We start from the raw sequence: 20,312 nt of genomic DNA on the forward strand, positions 1-20,312 counted from the left end.
GTAGTTACAACCTTCTGCACCAGCAGCTCTGAGGGATTGCAATTCTCTTGCACCATGTTGTCGAGCCAGATGATTCTAATTGTCCTGGGCCAAGTGTCCTCAGCAATCTTTCCCCTACTGCTAAATATATAAAATGATGGACTTTTCATTTTATAAACCTCTCGGTTCTCTTTTTAAGTAAAAAAAAAGTATAATTTCTTTGCCTTCATCTGAAATTTGCTTTGAAATTGTCAGTTAGTTAAAATCTGCCATGGAAGAAAGATCTACTCCAGATGATCTTTCCATAAGATGCGAAATAAAGTCCACTTAGCTGATGTACACAGGGAGTCTGTGGGGGGGAATTTCATACATTTGTACAAAGTAGACCCTCCATGATTCACTTGGAGGTCTCGATTTTATTGGGTTAAGGGAGCCTTCATAAAATGCTAAACCAGTTCTATAATAAATTTGAAGAGGTGAGTGCTTAATAAGTTAGGTGCTTTACATTCAAAATGCTAGAAGTTTTTTTTGGGGGGGTATAATTCTTAAACCATAAAATTCACCATGTTAAAGCACACAATTCAGTGGTTTTTAGTATTTTTACAAGATTGTGCAACCATCATTATTATCTAATTTCAGAATATTTTCATCACCCCCAGAAGGATCCCTGTATCCATTAGACAGTCAGGCCCATTCTCTTCTCCTCCCCAAGTCTCTGGCAACCACCGCACTACTTCTTGTTTCCAGATTTGTTTGTTTTGAACACTTCATAGGAAAAGAATAACAATATCTGTTCTTCTGTGCCTGTTTTATTTCACGAAGTATAATGTTCTCAAGGTTTGTCCACACTGTAACGTATGTCAGCCCTCCATTCTTTTTGATGGCTGAGTAATATTCCCTTGTATGGGTATACTATGTTTTGTTTATCCACCCATCAGTTGATGGACGCTGGGTTGTTTCCACTTTGGGCTATTATTATTAATACTGCTGTGAATGTTTGTATACAAGTTTTTGTGTTGACATTTGTTTTTGGTCTCTCGGGTCTGTATCGAGGAGTAGACTTTCTGGGTGATGTGGCAATTCTATGACTGACTTTTTGAGGAATTGTCACTGTTTTCCACAGTGGCTGCACTACTTCATATTCCTACCAAGTGAAAGTTTTAAAGTTCCCCTTGGAGTACGTAGCCTTTTTGGATAAAGTGTTGGGTGCATGAGTGTTGCTGGTCTAAAGCTGTGTTAATTCAATAAATAAAAGCTGGGAGAACAGGGATAGGTAGCAAGATGTCTTATCGGCTTTGTGATGGAATTTGTCTCACCTTGAACCCGGGGAACCCAGGGATGCCGTGGTGGCCAGGGTCTCCTTGGAGCCCCTTGTGTCCCGGCGCCCCACTGATGCCTGGGAAGCCCTTCTGTCCCGGCGGCCCCGGAAGAGGTGAGATGAACTGATCGTCTGCGCATTTACAGTCCCCAGAATCACCTGCAATGTGAGGGAGAGGGAGGGGTCGTTATTTATTCACAAAGCATGGGTTAAACACTCTTCTTGGCTTTGCAGGGACAGGAGCATAAGCTGGGTGGGGGATTGGGCTGGGAGTGGGGGGAGGAGCAGAGGAAACACCACACTCCACAGCTATCATCTGGTCTTCACAGACCTGCCTGCAGTGGGGCCTGCTATCCCCATTTCTTAGACAGGGAGTGAGAGTTACTTAAGTGTGCATTCATGGTCTCCTCGGGATGCAGATTCTTAAATAATGGGACCATCTACAGAGGTGTGTGCAGAGTGGAGGAATCAGTGACAGGACTGCAGGAAGCCACCATGCGGTCTCAGGGGCGAGGGGAGGAGACGGTGTCCCAGGGTCCTGGTGAAGGAAAGTCGTGGCAAGAGCCGTGGGCTTAGAGGCCAAGGTCAGGTGGAGAGAGAAAAACTGTGCCACCTCTCTGCTTCTGTCTTGTCATGGCTGGACTCAGGGAGCCTGGTGCTGGTGGTAGGGTCGGCTTCCCAGGGGAGAGGGGGCCCGTGGGGAAGTGATGATGACAGACGATGGCCCAGTGGGGTGAGTGGTCACGCACAGATGTCTGATTCCTGCAGTCAGCCCCGTCCACAGCGGGGCACGCGCTCACATCCCACATGCACCACCAAGCCCGAACATGCAACCCACACACAGGAATGGGAGAGCTAAACAGGCGTCACTGTGGTCCCTGAGAGCCACACAGAGAAGGGCCACCTGGGCCAACCCTTTCCTGAAAAGGGCGTTGAGCTAGGGGCAGTGTCCCCGAGGTGCAGCAGGGACAGTTCATTCCGACTGTGCTTCTACCACAAGTGGGAGTGAGACACTGGGCAGGCCAGGCCACTCCTCTGAGCCTCGGCCTCTTCGCCCATTAACTAATCCTTAACTCAGGAGGTCATCCTGACCAAACCAGATGATCCCTCCATAGGCACTCTGCAGGGGACAGGCGCTTTGCAAATACTTGTTACTTGTTACATTGCCTTGCAGCTGAACACTGGATCTGACGTCAGCCTAAGAAATTTCTGCTTATCTTTTTTGCCCAGTGCTGGGCGCTGCGCTCCTTGAAAATTTGGTGATGAGGCTGGCAGGTGGAGAACAGAGAAGGGTGAGCAAATGAATGCTGGGTGCAAAGAAAACTTAACAGCCATCACCCGCCTTGGTTCCAGTGAAGTTTCCATAGAAGAAAGGGGATGGGGAGTGGGGAACTGGAGGATCATGCTCATTTCAGAACAAGTGAAAACGGTGAAGTGGACTCAGAAGGGCCAAGTCACCCCCCACGCCTGCTCCATTGTTCCCAGACGCCCCCTTACCTTTCCATCCTTTCTGTCCGCGAGCGCCAGGGAAACCAGGAGAGCCAGGAATGCCCGCCTCTCCCGGTGTTCCTTTAAGGCCAAAAAGGAAACCTACGGAGAAAACCCACAGGGGCAGCAGGTTAGCACAGCCCAGGAGGCCCCACATCTTGCCAAACCCAGTGCTGGAAGGTTTCCAGCGAAATCTGACAGAGAGTAAAAATGTCCCCCACACTCTAATTCTGCTCTAAAACTCACTGTCAGAAAGAAAGGGAGACTGTTCTGGGGTCATTGCTTTCAGGGATGGAAAGAAATGTGAAGAGCCCAGGAATTTAGTTTTTCTATTAAAGTCCAAAGATGAAAATCGTTCCTGGTGAGAGAAGTGGCGTCCAAAGCAAAATTCTGGATTTTTCAACCATGTATTTTGCTAAAGACTTGGATTCTGAGACTGCCAAAAGACGGCTGGTTTCCCAAAGACAAGAACACAAAGTAAAAGTAGACAGCAAAATTAACTCGGTTCCGCCCTCTCCCCTGGAACGGGTGCACACGTGAACATAGTTCTCCCCCCTGCACACGCCATACACACGTGCACGGAGCTTGTGGAATTAATGTAGATAACTTGTGGCCCATCATCTGGAGTCAGTGTGGTCACCTCCACCTTCCCGACCCTCACCCCTTTACCTAGGATCGGGGTACTTTCGAAGTCTTGCCACTGTGTGCAGGGCTCCGGTAATTCCAAGCAAAGCTATCTGGGCAAAGGTGTGGGAACTAGACTCTCAAAGCCGCCGAAACTCCAAGTCGCATTTGAGAGGAGCGCCATCTAGTGGGCGGACTGGGCTGCACAGGCCGAGGAAGCAGCCCTGCTGGGTGTGCAAGCCGAGTCCCCCTGACCCGCTCTGTTCCCCTCACTGCTAACCCTGTGGTGCTCATAGCTCCAAAGAGCCAATAAAATTCCTACAACAAAATTAAAATACACACTGCCATACCTGCCTCCTGGTATCTGAGAGGCAATCAAGGAAGCGGGAAGGAGAGGAAAACACCAATTAAAAAAGCTCTGCGTTTGGAAAAATGATACCAGAATTTCAACGTCAGAACGCTCCTAGGTAACTAAATCTCTACGGAAAGGTGGCAATGATGATTGTTCCACCTAATTTGATCTCGCTACGCGTTTAATACAATCTCTCTCATCCATCCCTATACATTTATTCACTAAGCATTTCTCCGGTGCCCACGCTGTGCCCGGCAGTGTCGCAGGAACTGTGCGTACAGCTGGAAATAGGAGTGACGGGCCCGCGTGGAGCTCACTGTTTAGATGCGGAGGCACAGAGCAGGCAGGCCGCAGAGTCCACCGACGGCCAGGGCTGTGGGAAGGGAGCTCAGGGGAGTAACAGGGCGAAGGGCACCAGGAACCGAGAACCTGACACTTAAGTTAAGACCTAAAGAATAAAAGCCCATCGGCCAAGAGGGGGCGGGAAGGAATGTTCCCGAGAGGACAAGCTTGTCTACAAGTCCCTGAGGTAGGAAGAAGAGCAGCCCGTGGAGGGTGAGTGAGGAACGAAACTGCAGGAAGGGGCGTGAACAGGCCCGGGCAGCCCAGGGGTCTAGGGAAAGGGTTTGGATTTTATGCCAAGGGCAACAGGAAGCCGTGAAGGATTTTTCTAAGGAAGGGGTTTGGATTTTATGCCAAGGGCAACAAGAAGCCGTGATTGACATGTAAAAGGACACACTGGCTGTGGAGCCAATTACGGGGATAGAAAGGATGGGAGCGGTCACGAGTGGGTTGGCTAGTCCAGCGTGAGATACCGTGGTGGCTCTGATCAGGACCAAGGCGGTGAAATGACGGACTGATTCAAGATGCAAGAGGCAGAATCACTAGGACTCGGCGATGGGTTCGCCGTGTGGGTGAGTGAGATGCCGCAGCGACTCCCAGGGCTCCGGCCTGAGCTGCAGGGTCTGGAGAGATGGGTGAGGCCCAGGAGAGGGGCGCGTGGGTGGGGGAGTTGGGGAGCAGGAGAGCCAGAGGTCAGTTTTGGACACACAAAGCGGGAGATGTCTGTGATACACACAGGTTGTATGATACATGACGAGCTAACGGGTTGTATGACTTTAGAGCTCAGAACATGGACCTGGGCCAGAGGCACGATTAAGGAGTGCTGGCGTAGAACTTGCACTTCAATTCATGCGAATGGATGAGTTCACTCAGGGAGAGAGTACAGAGAGAAAAGGGGGTCCAAGAATGAACTTCAAGGGACTCCGTCATCTACTGGATGGATGGGTAAGGGGGGAAATAGAAGAAAGAGCCAGCAAATGACCCTCAAAGAAATGGTCATTGAGATCATGGGAGGAAAGACAGTGGGGCATCCTGGGCGGCCAGAGGACAGTGTGTGAAGGAGAGGGTGTCAGCCGCGTCCTGTGCTGCTGATGGAGCCGAATGGAGCCCCCAGGATGTGGCTCCCGGGGGCACTGGTGACGGGGTGAAGAGCAGTTCAGTCCAATGGGTGACTCTATGGTTTTATTTTATGTCTCCAAGCTCTTCCAATATGTTATGAAAAGCACAGTACCACAGGTAGTTATTTAATCGCAGATACCTCAGGGATATCAGCACTTTAAATGTGAGACAGAGATTGTGTGGGTTCCATAGCGTTTGTAAATCTAGTCAAAAAGGGAAGTGGCCACCGGGTGCCAGCCTTCCTTTCTCCTATTTTGTTTTTCTTTTATCTAATAAATCAATAATTTCAAGAAAGTCCTACAGAATAGCAGTGTGCCTCTTGGATGGTTCCAAGATGATTTTCCAGAAAAGGCCAGAGGCCCTAACAAAACAGGCCAAATTTTCACTTATTCTAGAATAGACAGAGGGGAACTGCCCCATGCTGATTAAGTTAACTGAGCTGGAACTAGGAGTAAGCAAACATATTTAGCTCAGAAAAAAACCCGACTTCATGGTTTGATTTTGCTGGAACTATAAATCACCAAAAATTCTGATGTTCATCAGTAATAACACATAAAACAGGATGAAATGCAGCTAGCAAGAAAAAAAATCCAACAATTCATTCCAAGGGAACAGTCGAACTCTGTGGGAATCACGGTCATTGATATTAAATTTTGATTATACGCGATAATGTTTTAAAAGGCCATTACGGTTGGCTACGTTTTGTATAAGAGATTGCTCAAGAAAAAGGCGATTGAACACTGTGTTCAATGGGGTAAGATAAATATTCAAAGAGAACTTAAGTTGCAAGCTTTTAAAACTTTTAGTTGATAAAATGTATCAAATACTATGCCATCTATTTTATAAATTCTCTTTCAGTCTACAATATGAATCAGAAATAAGTTAATGTGTTTACAGGTGACTTATGTTAGTAAATCATAAGTTTACGAAGTAAGATTTATAAAGCAAGATGGCATGTGTTTGTGTCTTGATCAAAAAGGAATTTAGTCACAGGAATAATGTCAAGGTTGGCCTTCGATCACAGTCCTTTGAAGAGGTGCATATTTATGCTTTTAATACAGCATGTTCTGTTGTCAAAAAAAATGGAAACTCAACAAATATCATTTACTCAGGAAATATAACATTCATAGAAATGTAGCCATTATAAAAAATGTCACAGGAATAAATATTACATCCCGGGTAAAAAAAAATTTAAAGATATCACTGCTCAAACTATTGGCAATTTCCAGGGAAATACTTGCACCTAACAATGTTGAAAAAAATGTAAGAATCTGGTTTCTCCAGTCGAAGGAAAATTGGACACGTAGAGCCATATCAACTTAAAAATTTACTGTGGAATTCAAAACAGAATCGGAGAAGTGACTGCTGATCTTTTAATGAAAGAAGTATGTCCAGATATGATTCTAATGTGTCCACCAGTCTTCCTTCCAGAGATGGCAAAGAGAAGGAGTCTTCCCAAAGCAAGTAAAGCTTGGGTCTCTGAATTGACCTTCAACTGACATCAAATACTATCCGTTAGCAAATCTGCTGCGCCTCTCTCTGAAGAGAGGGAGCCATAAGAGATTATCAGGGGTGATATCAGGGAATCTCAAGTCAAGTATTTTGAAAAGCAGAGGCTGCTAAATTGTGGTCCACGTGACACAGAAACAAATTGTAACCTCGTGTTCTTTTCTAATGCCTCAACTATCCAATCTCTTGAGAGGAAATGTTCCCATGAAGAGATTTTACAATGTTCAAAGCATAACTCTCTATACTCGGAAGCTGAAATGAAAAACCATTTTTGATGGCAAGTTCCAAGGCCGAGTGCATGCTTCCCTGCCTCCCGAGAGCATTCTCAACTAAAAGACCTGTCACGGGAAATACCACTTCGTGCTAAGACTTGATGATGCCCCTAGGTACCATGTGGGGACAGACTCTCATGCTTGTCTGCTCTTTTGACTTTCAGTCTTTCATATTGGCCTAGGCTAATGGCTGCCACTTCTTTTTATAGGTGGGGTAGCCATCCTTTCTTGTCATCAACTATTGCCACCTGTTCAGTTGTAGCTTTAGCTCTGCATAGGCCGGGAAGTCGGGTAATCAAGCCTCCTTAACATTGGTGGTTAAACAGCAGAGAGAGGCTGTGAGTTAAGATGTGAGGCCTCTACCCTGGAAGAAGGTGTCTGGAACTTTCAGCTCTCATCTGCTTCCAGACTGCACCTCTCTGGTGTTTCACTGAAGGACTGGTCACACGGGAGCCACCATCAGACAGCCCTTACTGTGTGATACGCAAGGGGCTGTGGATTCTCAACAAGTTGGCAGGGTTCTGCCCTTCTCCCATCACTGGCTTTTTCTGTTTGCACCGGGGAGCACCTGCTACACCCTAATCTGCTGCCTACTGCATTGGTTCACGACATTATTAGGCAGAAGGCCCAAGTGAAAATATGGCTAGGGCCAGGCTTCTTCGTCTAGACACTGGAATGTACACCTCCCATGAGTTTCCGTCCACTTACCATCTGGTCCAGGTAGCCCTGCGGGCCCTGGGAGTCCTGGGCTCCCTGGCTTTCCGTCAGTTCCTGGTGGGCCAGGGTATAGCGCAGGGATGCCGGGTTCTCCTATGAAGCCTTTGGGTCCCATTTCACCCGGAAAGCCTCTTGTCCCTTCTGAAAATACAACAGCATCACCAGCAGAGTGAAACTTCTGATATTTAGCAGCTGCGTTGGCCTTCCCGCCCAGAGGAGCCCACCAGCAGGACTAGTGAATTTACAGTCCATTCAGCAGCCTAACAGGTGGCTGGTGCCAGTGGTATATTTCATCACCATTTTCAACTTCAAAAAAGCCCCTCTTCTTGCCTCCAAACAGTGGCCTGAGAGTTGCTATCAATACTTGGTAACACCACTTGGTGACTGTCCATGCTCTTCCCAGCCAACCGACAAAATCAAGCTCGTTACTCATCAGCGGCACAGTCTGACCTAGTGGCAGTTACTGTTCCGACATCCAAACATGGGTGCGAGACCCATTACAACTGCTAAACTCAATCTATGAGGAAGGGCACTGGTACCAACCAGGGAGGGGCCAGTGGTTTCTGTGAGGACCTGAGGGGGTGTACTTTTGACACTGTTGAACCACCTTACCTTCATCTCTGATGGTGGTGCCTGGAAGGCCTGGTGGGCCAGGTTCTCCTGGTGGACCCCGGGCTCCTGACTCCCCATGGACCCCTGGAAATCCTGGGTCACCTCTGCCACCTGAAACCGAGACAGACCTCACAGTAAGAACAGGACTATTGTGTAGGCCTCTCGACAGATGCTCACCTTTCCAATGAATGTATATTTACCAATGCCCTGCACACTGTGTGAAGCATGGTGGGGTCCACTGTTTAATATACGTTTTCAAGGAGCTCATTCCCAATCAATAGGGGTGAGACAAGATTCCTATAAATGTCCTAAAATAAGAGAGGAGTGCGTAATGCCAAAAAGATACAGAGAGGTTTCAAAGAAGGGGGAGATTATTTTGGGGGGAAATCTGATATTGAGGGACCACAGAGAATAAAAACAACAGCAGTAGCCTTTTGAGCTACTGCTGTGTGCACTAGGCCCTGCATTAAATACTTTACACACATTTGATTCCTATAACACCATGTGGCGTGGGTAGTATCATAGTCCCAATTTTACAAAGAGGTGAAGCATGTGCTGGGGGCACTCAAGTGTCCTGGAGCACGTAACCTGACAGTTGAGTTTTGGACAGGGGTGGAGTTTGAGGGGATGGGCAACGGGGGAAGGAGAGGGCAGAGAATGACCAAGGGAAGGGCATCCAGAGAGGAGATCAGCCCCAAGTGAAAGCACAGAGCTGGGAGTGCTCAGCCGGACTGGGGTGTCGGGGTGCAGATGGGCAGAGGTAGTGGGAAATCAGGCTGGATAAGCAGCTGAGTCTAGCATGAGAATAAAGAAGGAAATGAGAAGATTAGGAATCTTCCCAAGTACCAGGCACTGTGCCAGGGGGCCAGGAGGCTGGAGGGGGGGTTGCTGATTCTCTCTGAGCCCCTCTTCCCCTGAGCCCCAGCTCCTGCCTGGAGTGGCTTTTCATAACTATTTGCTGGATGAGTAACATAGGAATGCTTTACAAGCCTTATCCGTAAACAACTCAACGTGGCATCACTCTGATCTTGGGCATGTTGGAAAAAGACACGCAACAGTAGTTATTATACCGACACATGGGTCACACCCAAGCAGGACAGTGAGTCCTTGACCCCTGGGCACATATGATAGGGGTGAGCCAGATGATCTACTGGGTATAGGAAGAAAGCATTAGAGCATTTTTATTTTTTAAAAAAATCTCATCTTTTAAAATCACTATCTGGTGCGTGAGTTTTAGCATGTACATTATTCAGTCATTCAGATAAATACTGAGCACCTACTAGGTGCCTGGCTCTGTTCTAGAAATTGGGGAACCACAGTAGTGAACCACACAGGCTAAAATCTCTGCCTTCATAGAACCTCCTATAACATGGATAAATTATCCATCCATAAATATATGTACGATTATTCGGGGGAATGCTCAAAGCCTTTTTTAAAAAACAGTATTTAGAAGGATGCACATTCAAAAAGGCCATTGCTCTTACCACAGAATGTGAATAATATTTCAGTATGGTCCTACCACTGTGACAGTAGACCCCTTGTGTAAATAAAGGATTGTGCATGTGTTGCGGTTAATGGTCATCTTGTTATTTTAGCTCAGCTTTCCTAAGTGCACGTATCTGGGGATTTAGTTCCCTGAAGTCTAAGAGGATGTGACTGTTTACAGATTATAGCTTGTGGTCAAGGCAGGGTTTTAGGCTGGCTAGCAGTGGGGTGTAAACACCTTGGTAGATATGGAGTAGGAACTCGTGGAGGTGGGTTGGCCTGCTGCCACGGAGGCCTGAAGTGCAGAAGGACTAGATTTCCTTAGCGATGCTGTAGGTGGCAAGGCCAGAACCTGCACAAGGTAGGCAGCACTGGAAGAATTTCCCACTGAAAGAATTTCTTGCCTGGAAAGTGGGGAGCACTCTCTCAGGCAGAGACAAAGTGAGGGTCTCCTGTGATGCCACATTGAGGTCAGGAGGGAAGGTGCACAGAGACTGAGATTCTACAAAGGTTGTGTTCTAAACATCTCTTGTTTGCTTTGTTTTATGTAGATCAATCTTTCTTGAAAGTTCATGACACTGTGTCCAGGACAGAAGAGAATGTCTATTCTCAAGCAAGAGAAAACACATACAAACCTTTAGCTAGAGAAGGGTGGGGGGAGTAGGCTGGTGGGCCTGGGGGGCCAAGATCACCCATTTCTCCCTGGAAAGAAAAAAGAGGGAAACAGAAGAACGTGAGTCCAGCCTTTTGGCATTTTGGACACCGCCTGTGTCCAAAGGCTACAGCTGCTTGTGGACCATGAGCTTAGCCTACTCTTCTGAGTGTCAAACCAGACTCTGCCTGAGGTGCTAACTCCTTCATGCTGAGGCAGCAAGTCCAGGATCCCAGACACACCAGAGACACCACGTGGGCAGGTGCCAGCATCACCTGAAATCCTCTTCAAACACTGGACCCAGTCAGGAGGCTGCTTTCTGCAGGGTGCGCTGTTCCACTGTTGATAATGGTATCTGAGTCGCCCCACAGGGTGGGCCGGGAGTGATGCAACAACACCCTGGCACAGTGCCACCCTGACTGTAAGGGCTAACGACCTGGAGCCTTGCTGGGTCCCACAGGCCTAACCACGAGTTCCCGCGTCCTCACTAGATATGCCCCCATCCATCGGGAAAGGCTCCCTCCCTGGCTAGTTTCCCCATCAGCTGGCGCAGCTGCACCCCACCTGATCCTCAACCTACTGGATTTCACTTCCCTGCCAGCCCATGAATTATCCAAACACGTGAATTATCCTTCCTTGGGAACCAAGGGTGCCCCACCCTCTTGTTACTACACAGCCCTTCCCACAGTCCTGCTGGTTCACTCTGCTCCGTGGGGTCCCGCTTGGCATGTAGCATCCTAAGGCTGAGATATATGTGACTAATAAAGGCTGTGTGCTGGGTGCTGTATGCCCAGTTATCTATTTTTATGTAGGACAGAGGTTACCTCCTTGCCCGTTATGGTGAAGAGGAGGTGATCAGAACGCCATTCAAAAAAAAGAACTGAAAACCATCCAAATGAAAACCAAGCTCACCTTGGGTCCTTGGGGTCCCCCAGGGCCTGGAGAGCCATCCAGTCCTTTTCTTCCCTGCAGGAAAGATGTTTGGTGCTTATTTTTATCTCTATAATTTAAAGGACTGACCAAAAATACCATTATTATGTTTAATGAAACGAACAACAATTCATTAAAATCACCTCCTACCCAGCCTCTGTTCAATTTTTCCTGATTTTGTTCTCAAAAACGTCGTGTTAAAGTTGCTCTATTAGGATCTAAAGTCCAAACATGACATTTGGCTGATATGTCTCTTAATTTTCCCATAACTCATAGCAGTTTCTTCTTCCTTTCTACTTTTTTAAAGTAACTTTTTGTTGTTGCTACTGAAGAAACTGGGTCATTGGTCCTGCAGATATCCACCATGGTGGACTCGATCCACTTCATCCTGTGGGGCGTGTAACATGCTCCTCTACCCCCCTATCTCCTCTAAGTCAGCTGTTAGATCTAGAGGCTTCCTTAGGCTCAGGTTCATCTTTTGAGCAAGAATTGTTCATGGAGGGTGCTGTGTCCTTTCTACTGCATCATGTCAGGAGGCACAGATGCCGAGTGTAAGTGATTTTATAGTTGATCAGTGGGGTTAGATGCTGACAACCTGACCCACCTCTTAAAACCTTCCTCCCAGATGGGTTTTGAAAAATTTCTGTTAACATCAAATAGAGCAGTAAAGCCTCCCCATTTAGAATGTTTTTCTCTTTATTAAAAAAATACAATTCTAGTGCTAACTATTGCTTTCTAATTCCCTCAAATATGTATCAAAAAAGTCATATCATACCTGGGTAAGTACATAAAGTTTTAAAAATAATATAGAAATTTATTCCATCTTGCTGAAGAATATGTATAGTAAGGCCCCCCCAATTCTGAACGCCAGGAGCCGATGGTCTACAAAATGGACATTATCTGATTATTGTACAAGATATTTTGAAATCTAGGAGCATGTACGCTGAAAGTCATGTTGTTTAGAATGAACTAAGAGGGCTTACTGCTGTGTTTTTCATGGCGGGCGGGCTATAATTTTAGACTGATTTCCTTTCACACTAGGCGGAGCTGAAGATTCAAAAGTGAAGGCAACTTTTTCTGATATTAAAAATGATCTATTTAGAGTCCATCTCATGACATAGGTTAGGAATCACTGAAGAGCTTGCCAAGGACCGGGGAGTTGGCAACGGGGCATTCAGTCTGAGCTGTGTCCAGGGCCGACCCAACAATCCAGCTCAAACAATACGCTGGACTCGGTCAAATCTACACACCATTCCATGGCACCCACGCCTGCTCAGCCATGCTGTGACATCATCAACAAGCAATAACAAGCATCCCCAGAACTAATGAAAGTTCTATCAATCTCTGGAGCAGTGAGGGAGGGGTAGCTGATTGCTCCAGTAGAGAAAGCAAAATCCTCTCTTGGCTTTCAACCCACCCATGAATCCTCTCTTTTTTGGCCCATCCTATTTTGATTCGTTGTTAATGTTGGTGCTCACAGTTGCTCCTTGGAGCTGCCTTTGGTTCCTGGTTCCATTTTACATCCTAAAACCAAAGCCTGTGAGCACAACTGAGATGTTAGTTGAGGAGTCACGGCAACTTGGCAATAAGAAAGCACATGGTAGAGAGGTCCACGGTGCAGCGTGGCACTAACACACAGGAAGACTCAGCCATGTGTGGATATCCTGGGCATTTCCTATCTTCAGAGCCGAGGAAACAATTTCCCCACCGCAACTGAGATGGCTCACTTAATTGGAAGCATCTGCATCTCCCCCAGTTGTTGCAAGTGCAGAAAGCAAGCTGGAAGTCGTGAGCCTTGGATCCTAACATCTGGACCACAGCAGTTAGACGCCCCAGGCGGTCATTGCCTGGTGAACATCTTGTCCTTCATTAACTTTTGAGTTCTAGGGGGTGGCTATGTTGAACTACATTTAAAAAAACACTGTAACTCCTTAGTGTTGGGTGTAGAAAAACAAATCATAATTATGATTTCACTAGACATGGCAGGCACTCAAAGCATTAACAGCAGTACTTTAATTACATAGAGTGGGTTGAAATGGATTACTTTTAAATGCTGATGTTTGCTTTGGTCTTCTGTTTCTTTACAGCACTTTGGCTTTTAGTTGGGGGTGTTGCATGGATAGTGGCTGGTTCCAGGTACGCAACTTTTGGGGGTACTCCTATAAGTTACTAATGTCATGAGAAGATGAGTGTAATGAGGGCAAACCTATGTCATCCCTGGGCTGAGTTTAGGATAAAAGGATAGGAATAGGAAAAATAAGGTCACTTGAGGTTGCAGGAAGGAATCAAGATTGGTACTCATTGTGAGCGGTCAGAACCAGAACATGAGGTTAAGAGCTGGTGGAGGTCAGAAACCAAATCTGGGAGGCCAGGTCCCCTGTGCAGTCTCTGAGGAACTGATGAGACCCACTGCTCACAATCAGGATCCCTATGGCTCTCCAATCCTCCCATGTAGCCATGAGCATGATCAGGGAAGTCAGGATTTGGGGGCTGGTAGGGGCTGGATGAGGGATAACCTGGAGGGAGAGAACCACAGGAAGGAACCAAAGGGCTGCTTTGCAAAAATGAGAAAAAGGCAAATAATCTGACTCTAGCATTTTGAATGCTCTGGGAACGAAGCATTGTTTATGCTATGGTAAATGCAGGTAAATTTTTAAATGTTTTTTATCTGGGGCAATTTTTTTTCTGGAATTCCACAGTCTTCATATTTGATTTCTGTAACATGTTTCAGGACTGGAGCAGACTGCATTTCATGCATCATACTTACTTTCTCTCCTGGTGAACCCCTTTCACCATCGGTGCCAGGGAAACCCTGGGTAGAACAGAAAACAGAAGCAATAAGAGGTTAGAATATGCAGTAGTGTTTCCTGGAGGGTGTCATCATGGCAGCTGATGTGGACGCAAACAAAGCACTTTTCCACGAAACTATAGAAACCATCTGAAACCCTTTCTATTTTCTAAAGGAGATGGCTCATTTTAACAACACTTACCCATAATGCATCATATCTACCACTTAACGAACTATGGGGAAGTCCATAAAGACGGTATGGTAAAAATGATAAAGAAAAAAAGGCCTGGGCTTTCAATGTTCTCATGAGTCTCTGTTCTTATTTTTGGAGTGGCTACCATCCAAAGGCTACATTCTCTTCTTCCTGACCCATGGTTTTGGTCACATTTCCCAGCTCACTGCAGCTAGGTTTGGCCAGGTGACTGAGTTCTACCTGATGGAGGGAGGTCTGAAGTGGCAGGTGCCATTTCAGGCCATCATCTGAAGAAGGTCTGCCTTAGGGCGTGGGAGCCACAGGTGGCTGAATCTCCTTGGGAGGGGACACTGCCCTGCCCCAACCCCACCCCGCTAGGGACATTTTTGTTAGATTCTTAGCGCAGCAAGAAATGAACTTCTTGTGTGCTGGAATCAGTCTACATTTTTGTCACCACAGATTAATTTCGCCTAATTAATACAAGCAGAAATGTGTTTGTGTTCTGTTCCCACCCTTCTCCAAAGGGAGGTGCACAGTTTTAAGTACTACAGCTAATGGGTGATAATGTCGTGTCAATCAAGGTAGGCTCATCTCGCCCACTGTAGCCAATGGCCTACTCTGGCTTGGCACGCAGACAGTGGGGGATGCTGCGTGCGTGGAGGGGAAGGGGGTGTGAGGCAAATATCTCTGCACTTTTGGCTCAACTTTATGGTGAACCAAAACCTGCTCCAAAAGAAAAACCAACACCCATTTTAATATCAAAACGAACTACAAGAAGCCACAGTTATAGAATGCATGTTTTACCCGGGATCCTGGAAAGCCGACGATTCCCTCTTCTCCCTTCAAGGAAATGCCCTAGGAGAGAACACAGAGACCTCTCAGGAGCTCCTTTCCTCAGCCCCCTTACTGGCCTGCCCGCCTCTGGGGTTCTGTTGCCGCTCAGTGCGATGGCAGGTTCCTAGGGATCCGGGAGTTTGCCTGGATCTTCACATACCCGGGATATCGCCTCTCACTGCCACGGAGTGAGTGACGATGTGGGAGGAGAGGGAACACCAGGACAGGCGTGACAAAGATTAAAGAGAGGAGAGAGCGACCACACGGTTTAGATCCCGAGGAGCAGAAGCCAGCCCATCCTGCCTGCCCAGCCCCCTCCACCCACACGTCTTCTTTTTTAAAGCATTTGGCTCATTTTATGAGCTTCACAAAATGTTGATTAGCTGGTGTTTTTTATGGAAAAAAGGGAAGACGTTCTAAAACTATTTTACGAAAAAACAAAACAAAAGGAAACCTCATAAAGATAAATGATAATATTTCCTAGCTGTAGACAAATGGATTGGAAACCAAGAGTCCGCGGGTCCCTATGACCCCTGCACATCCTATCACGGCAATAGGACAGCCAAGAATTGGGGAACCACCAGTGAGAAGAAACCTCTTTATTGCCTGACTTACTGTTACTCCTTGTTCCCCAAGAACTCCTTTTTCACCCTGTGAGGAAAATGAAAGAAGAAACATGTGTTAATTCGAGAACAGTAATATTTAAAATCAGTCAGGGTTTATGCGGTGAAGTGAAAAGTATTGGATAAAACTTTAAACAATCATGAATGAACTGTGGCAAACGTCTAAATCTTGCAGCTTCGAAATTCAAGGGAAAATGTGTCATCTCTTCTGAATTTTCATAATATATATTACGTCATGTTATTTTTGATGTGATTGCAAAGCTGTCTCTATCTATGGGGTTTCCTTGGTCACCCCACAGTTTCAGGCATGTAATTCCATCTTGCGGTGGGAGAATATGCTCAGAGAAAAGCCCTGAGTGATAATATTCCTTTAAATAAAATGCTATTAGGAGGGTTCTCAGAGGAAAGGACACATTTGGAATGTACTGACACCCCAAGCAAAAGTGGCTTTGGAAAACAATGTCAACTCTAGATGATTTATTTATTTATTTTTGTCACTTCTCTTGGTCTAAAATGGTGAAAGAAATGTAGTGATCAGCCAGGCCCTTGCTCTCCATCACTGTTAGGACAGCACCTGGATCCCCGCAGGCTGGCCAGGCCCCAGCCCTGGAACCACCCCTCTTGGAGGTAGTAAAGGAAGGAAATATTTCGGATGCTTGAACCTCTATCTCAGTGTGGATCGAACCTGCTTTGGTCTCCCTCCATCCTCAGCTCCTGGAGATGCCCTACCTGGCTGACCGTCAGGTCACCACTAGGAGCCACAGGTCCACCCAGAATCCATCCTGCCTGGTTGGCCAGGGATATCTGTCTCACTTTCTCAGCTGTACACAACCACCCGCTTCTGACTCGCTTTCCTCTGGCACTTCTGCCTTGCACCAGCCACCTTCCAGGCCACTTTTGTCAATGGTCAAGTCATTTATCACTCAGCCACGGCTGCCCGGATTCATTTCCCTCTTAAGGCAGTGGTCATGCCTGCCTCTCCCATCCATGACCAAGCACCCAAACCCCACCTTGACAGATACTTGCATGTTGGGAATTATATGCTATGTTTGGAGCTTTTATTTTGGTTCCCATTGATTGTGCCTGACTTTAGACTGGACATTTCACCTGTGGCTTCCTGTAATCCACTCCACAGCTCTACAAGGTCAATATTTCTATCTTCAGTTGGTACAAGGGAAGGAAAAGACTTAGGGAAAGTTAAGTGGCCCATCTGAATGAGTCAGTGGTAGAGCAGGATGGTGATTTTTATTGGACTCCAAGGGTATGTTTTTAATTAAATGAAACATTAATAGACAATACAAGGGCCAGAAAATGCATTTGGATCCAAAAAACCCCCACAATCATTCTCTATGTCAGCAAAGAGTAAAAGTAGGTTTGTTTTTCAGACAGCTGTGTTTTGTCAGATAGTTCCATGTACTGGGATTGAATTATGCCCTGACCACAACCTATGTCTACACTGGAGACTCCCATACTTAAGGATACATTTGAGATTTTTAAAAATTGGTCTTCATGTTGTTTCAAATTCATCACAATTGTTTAAGATGAGGGACTGACGCAGTTAGCTGACTGAATCTGTAGTTTCACAGTGAGCCCTTTCCCTCTTTGAATGCGACTGTTTGAAGAAGATTGAAGGAAGTCACCTCTCCCCCACCGCTCCTCTTTTTTTCTAGTTCAGCTGGGAATACAGTTTATTTTGATGAAGCCCCTTTACCTTATACTTGTCTATTTGGATCTGGTCCTTCGTGGGCCCCGTGAACCCGTCGAATTCTGATGGAATCCCATTGGGTCCTGCTTCTCCTACTTCACCCTGTGAATCGTTTACAAAGCAGAGGTCTTTACATCGAGAAGACGCCACCAAACTTCAATAAAAGCACGATCCCACCACAAACTGCTCTGCATATTACTTATCACATGCACACCAATTTTAAATTTTCACTTAAGATGAATCATAATGCAAAATTATTTGTATCCCACTTGCGTTAATAATCATTTAGAATGTCTGCATAAAAGCTGGTTATGTTGTTCACAATTTGGGGCTGCACTTGCTTCTGTGGAATTACTTCCTTACAATAGATTTCTGTATAAGGAAATTATTAGGTCTGAGGGCTAAAGGTCTTTATGGTTCTTGATAGGAATCGCTCTACTGTTTTCCAAGATTGGTACAAAGATATAAGAAATGCCTATGAAATGGTTACTCCAGTTTTACTACTACTTCACCACATAAGGGTGTTTTTTGTTGTTGTTGTTGTTGATTTTTAAATCCTGACCAAGGATATTTTTTCCATTGCTTTTCAGAGAGAGTGGAGGGGAGAAAGAGGGCGAGAGAGAGAAACATCAATGTGAGAGAGACACACGTGCCCCTACCAGGGCCAAAGATCGAGAAGGTACGTGCCCTTGGCTAAATCGAACCTGGGACCCTTCAGGCTGCGGGCCCACGCTCTAACCACTGAGCCAAACTGGCTAGGGCAAGGGTGTTTTTATATAATAAAAAGCAGTATCTTTAACCAATATAATATCTAAAGATGGCCTTAATTTGCATTTTTATCATTAGCACGAATCACTTTTCTATGTGGTGCCTAGAGGGTGAACCCTATAAATATGCAACATCGCTGGACAGCCAGCCTAACATAATATGCTGGCTTGACCTCCCAGGGCCTAATTGATACAAAAAGAAAGTTACTGTGTTTTCTTTTGCTATTTCCATGTATAAACTATATAATACCAATTTATGCCCAGAGATCACATAATATGAACAGGAGCAAACTGACATGATGTGTTAGCTGCAGAAAGTGGTACTCTACAGTGTATCCTGAGTGTCGGCTAATATTATACCTAAAAAATACTTAAATTGTTTGTTCATCTCCCTTTTACCCTTGACTTTTTTCTTTTTATTAACAATTTGAATATACTTCTTGTAGATTATAGACATTAACTTCATTTTATATAATGTGACTATTCTTCCCTTCACCCAATTATTTCTTCCCAGATTTCCCCCCTTTTATTGTTATTTTGCTATTGTGCTATATTTCATTGTATAGGAATTTAAACTTTTATGTATTTAGATCTCCCAATGTTTTTCTCTTATATAGTTGCTTGTATTAACACAAAGAACAAAGTCCTTTTCACACCTGAGTAGGGAAAGTTTGATGTGCTGTTCAATCAGAAAGTAAAATGTAAAACAAAGTGAAAATGCTCAGATGATGCCAAGAGAACACATCTGTTTTATAGGCTGGGGGTGAACGTGATGGGGTTGTGTGTCGGTGTGGGTGTTCACTGGGTGTGGGCGCCGTGTTGAGGTTTTCCTATACATGATCTCAAGGGAGTCTGTCGAACACCATGCGGTCTTTGAATCTCAGCACTGTGGGCAATGACAGAAGTCCACATGGTCCTCCTTCCTGTCTCTGAGCCCACCCAGAGGTGACCACATCACACAGTCCCCAAGCTGGCTCCACGTTAGTCTGTGGCTCTGGCTCCAGTTTCCTGTCACCCCTGGGCTCCCCATGTTAGAAGATGGCTGAGGTTGTGTCTACACCAGAGGTCCAGGGCCACCCTAGATGGTTTACTTCTACTCTTTTATTGCTCCATAGCTATCACTGAAGCGTGTTTGATAATGTGGCACTTTATAATAATTATTTCCTGTGCAGATCGCCTCAAGAGAACAGTAGAAAACACAGTCATTACATTTTCTTTCCTAACTACTACACACTGCATGCATCCGCTTGAATCTGTTGTTTCCTTTACCTTGTCACCCTTTTCTCCATAAAAACCAAGTCCTCTGTTGCCCTGAAAGATAAATGAGTTTCTGTAAATTTTTAAAAGTCAATAATCACAGTGAAATTTTTTTTTTCTAGAAAAAGAAACCTAAAATCTATTTGCAATATCACTGGACAACCATCCTTGCATAACATTCTGGCTTCATCTCCCAGAAACTAATTGACACAAAGAGAAAGTTACTCAAACAAAATAGGAACAGATTCATAGATACAGAGATAAAACTTAGGGTTGCCAGAGGGGAGGGGGGTTGGGGAGATGGGCAAAAAAGGTGAAAGGATTAAGAAGCACAAATTGGTAGTTACAAAACAGTCATGGGGATATAAAGCACAGCCTAGGGAATATAGTCAATAATATTCTAATAACTATGCAGAGTGTCAGATAGGTACTATATTTATCATGGGGATCACTTTGTAAATTGTATGTCTAACCCCTATGCTGTACACTTGAAACTAATACAAAATAATACTGAATATAAACTGAAATTGAAAAATAAAGTTAAAAAAAGAAACTTACTGTCTCTTCTTTTGCTATTTCCATCTGCAAACTATCTAACAAAAGTCAGAGCCTAGATATCACATAATTTGAGCAAATTATTTGCTCTCAGGAGCAAACGGAGATGATATATCAGTTGCAGGAGGTGGTGCTTCATCGTGTATTATGAGCATTCACTAACATTGATGAAAATTCTGGGGTTCATAAAA

General features: G+C 45.5%; 1 protein-coding gene across 1 annotated transcript in view; it reads right to left on the reverse strand.

Annotated features, from left to right (window-relative positions):
- COL4A2 (collagen type IV alpha 2 chain) overlaps positions 1-20,312 on the reverse strand; it is a 178,510-nt gene that overhangs the window by 43,316 nt on the left and 114,882 nt on the right. Inside the window, exons 12-22 of the mRNA XM_081128618.1 lie at positions 19,579-19,620; positions 17,549-17,644; positions 15,830-15,865; positions 15,185-15,235; positions 14,167-14,211; positions 11,382-11,435; positions 10,453-10,519; positions 8,333-8,443; positions 7,712-7,861; positions 2,795-2,887; positions 1,296-1,456 (exon numbers count right to left, since the gene is read on the reverse strand). Coding sequence (XP_080984744.1) covers positions 1,296-1,456; positions 2,795-2,887; positions 7,712-7,861; positions 8,333-8,443; positions 10,453-10,519; positions 11,382-11,435; positions 14,167-14,211; positions 15,185-15,235; positions 15,830-15,865; positions 17,549-17,644; positions 19,579-19,620 — 906 coding nt within the window. The remainder of the gene's footprint in view (positions 1-1,295; positions 1,457-2,794; positions 2,888-7,711; positions 7,862-8,332; positions 8,444-10,452; positions 10,520-11,381; positions 11,436-14,166; positions 14,212-15,184; positions 15,236-15,829; positions 15,866-17,548; positions 17,645-19,578; positions 19,621-20,312) is intronic.

Source organism: Miniopterus schreibersii (genome assembly GCF_964146895.1).
Source record: "Miniopterus schreibersii genome assembly, chromosome: 2".
NCBI classification, from domain to species: domain Eukaryota; kingdom Metazoa; phylum Chordata; class Mammalia; order Chiroptera; family Miniopteridae; genus Miniopterus; species Miniopterus schreibersii.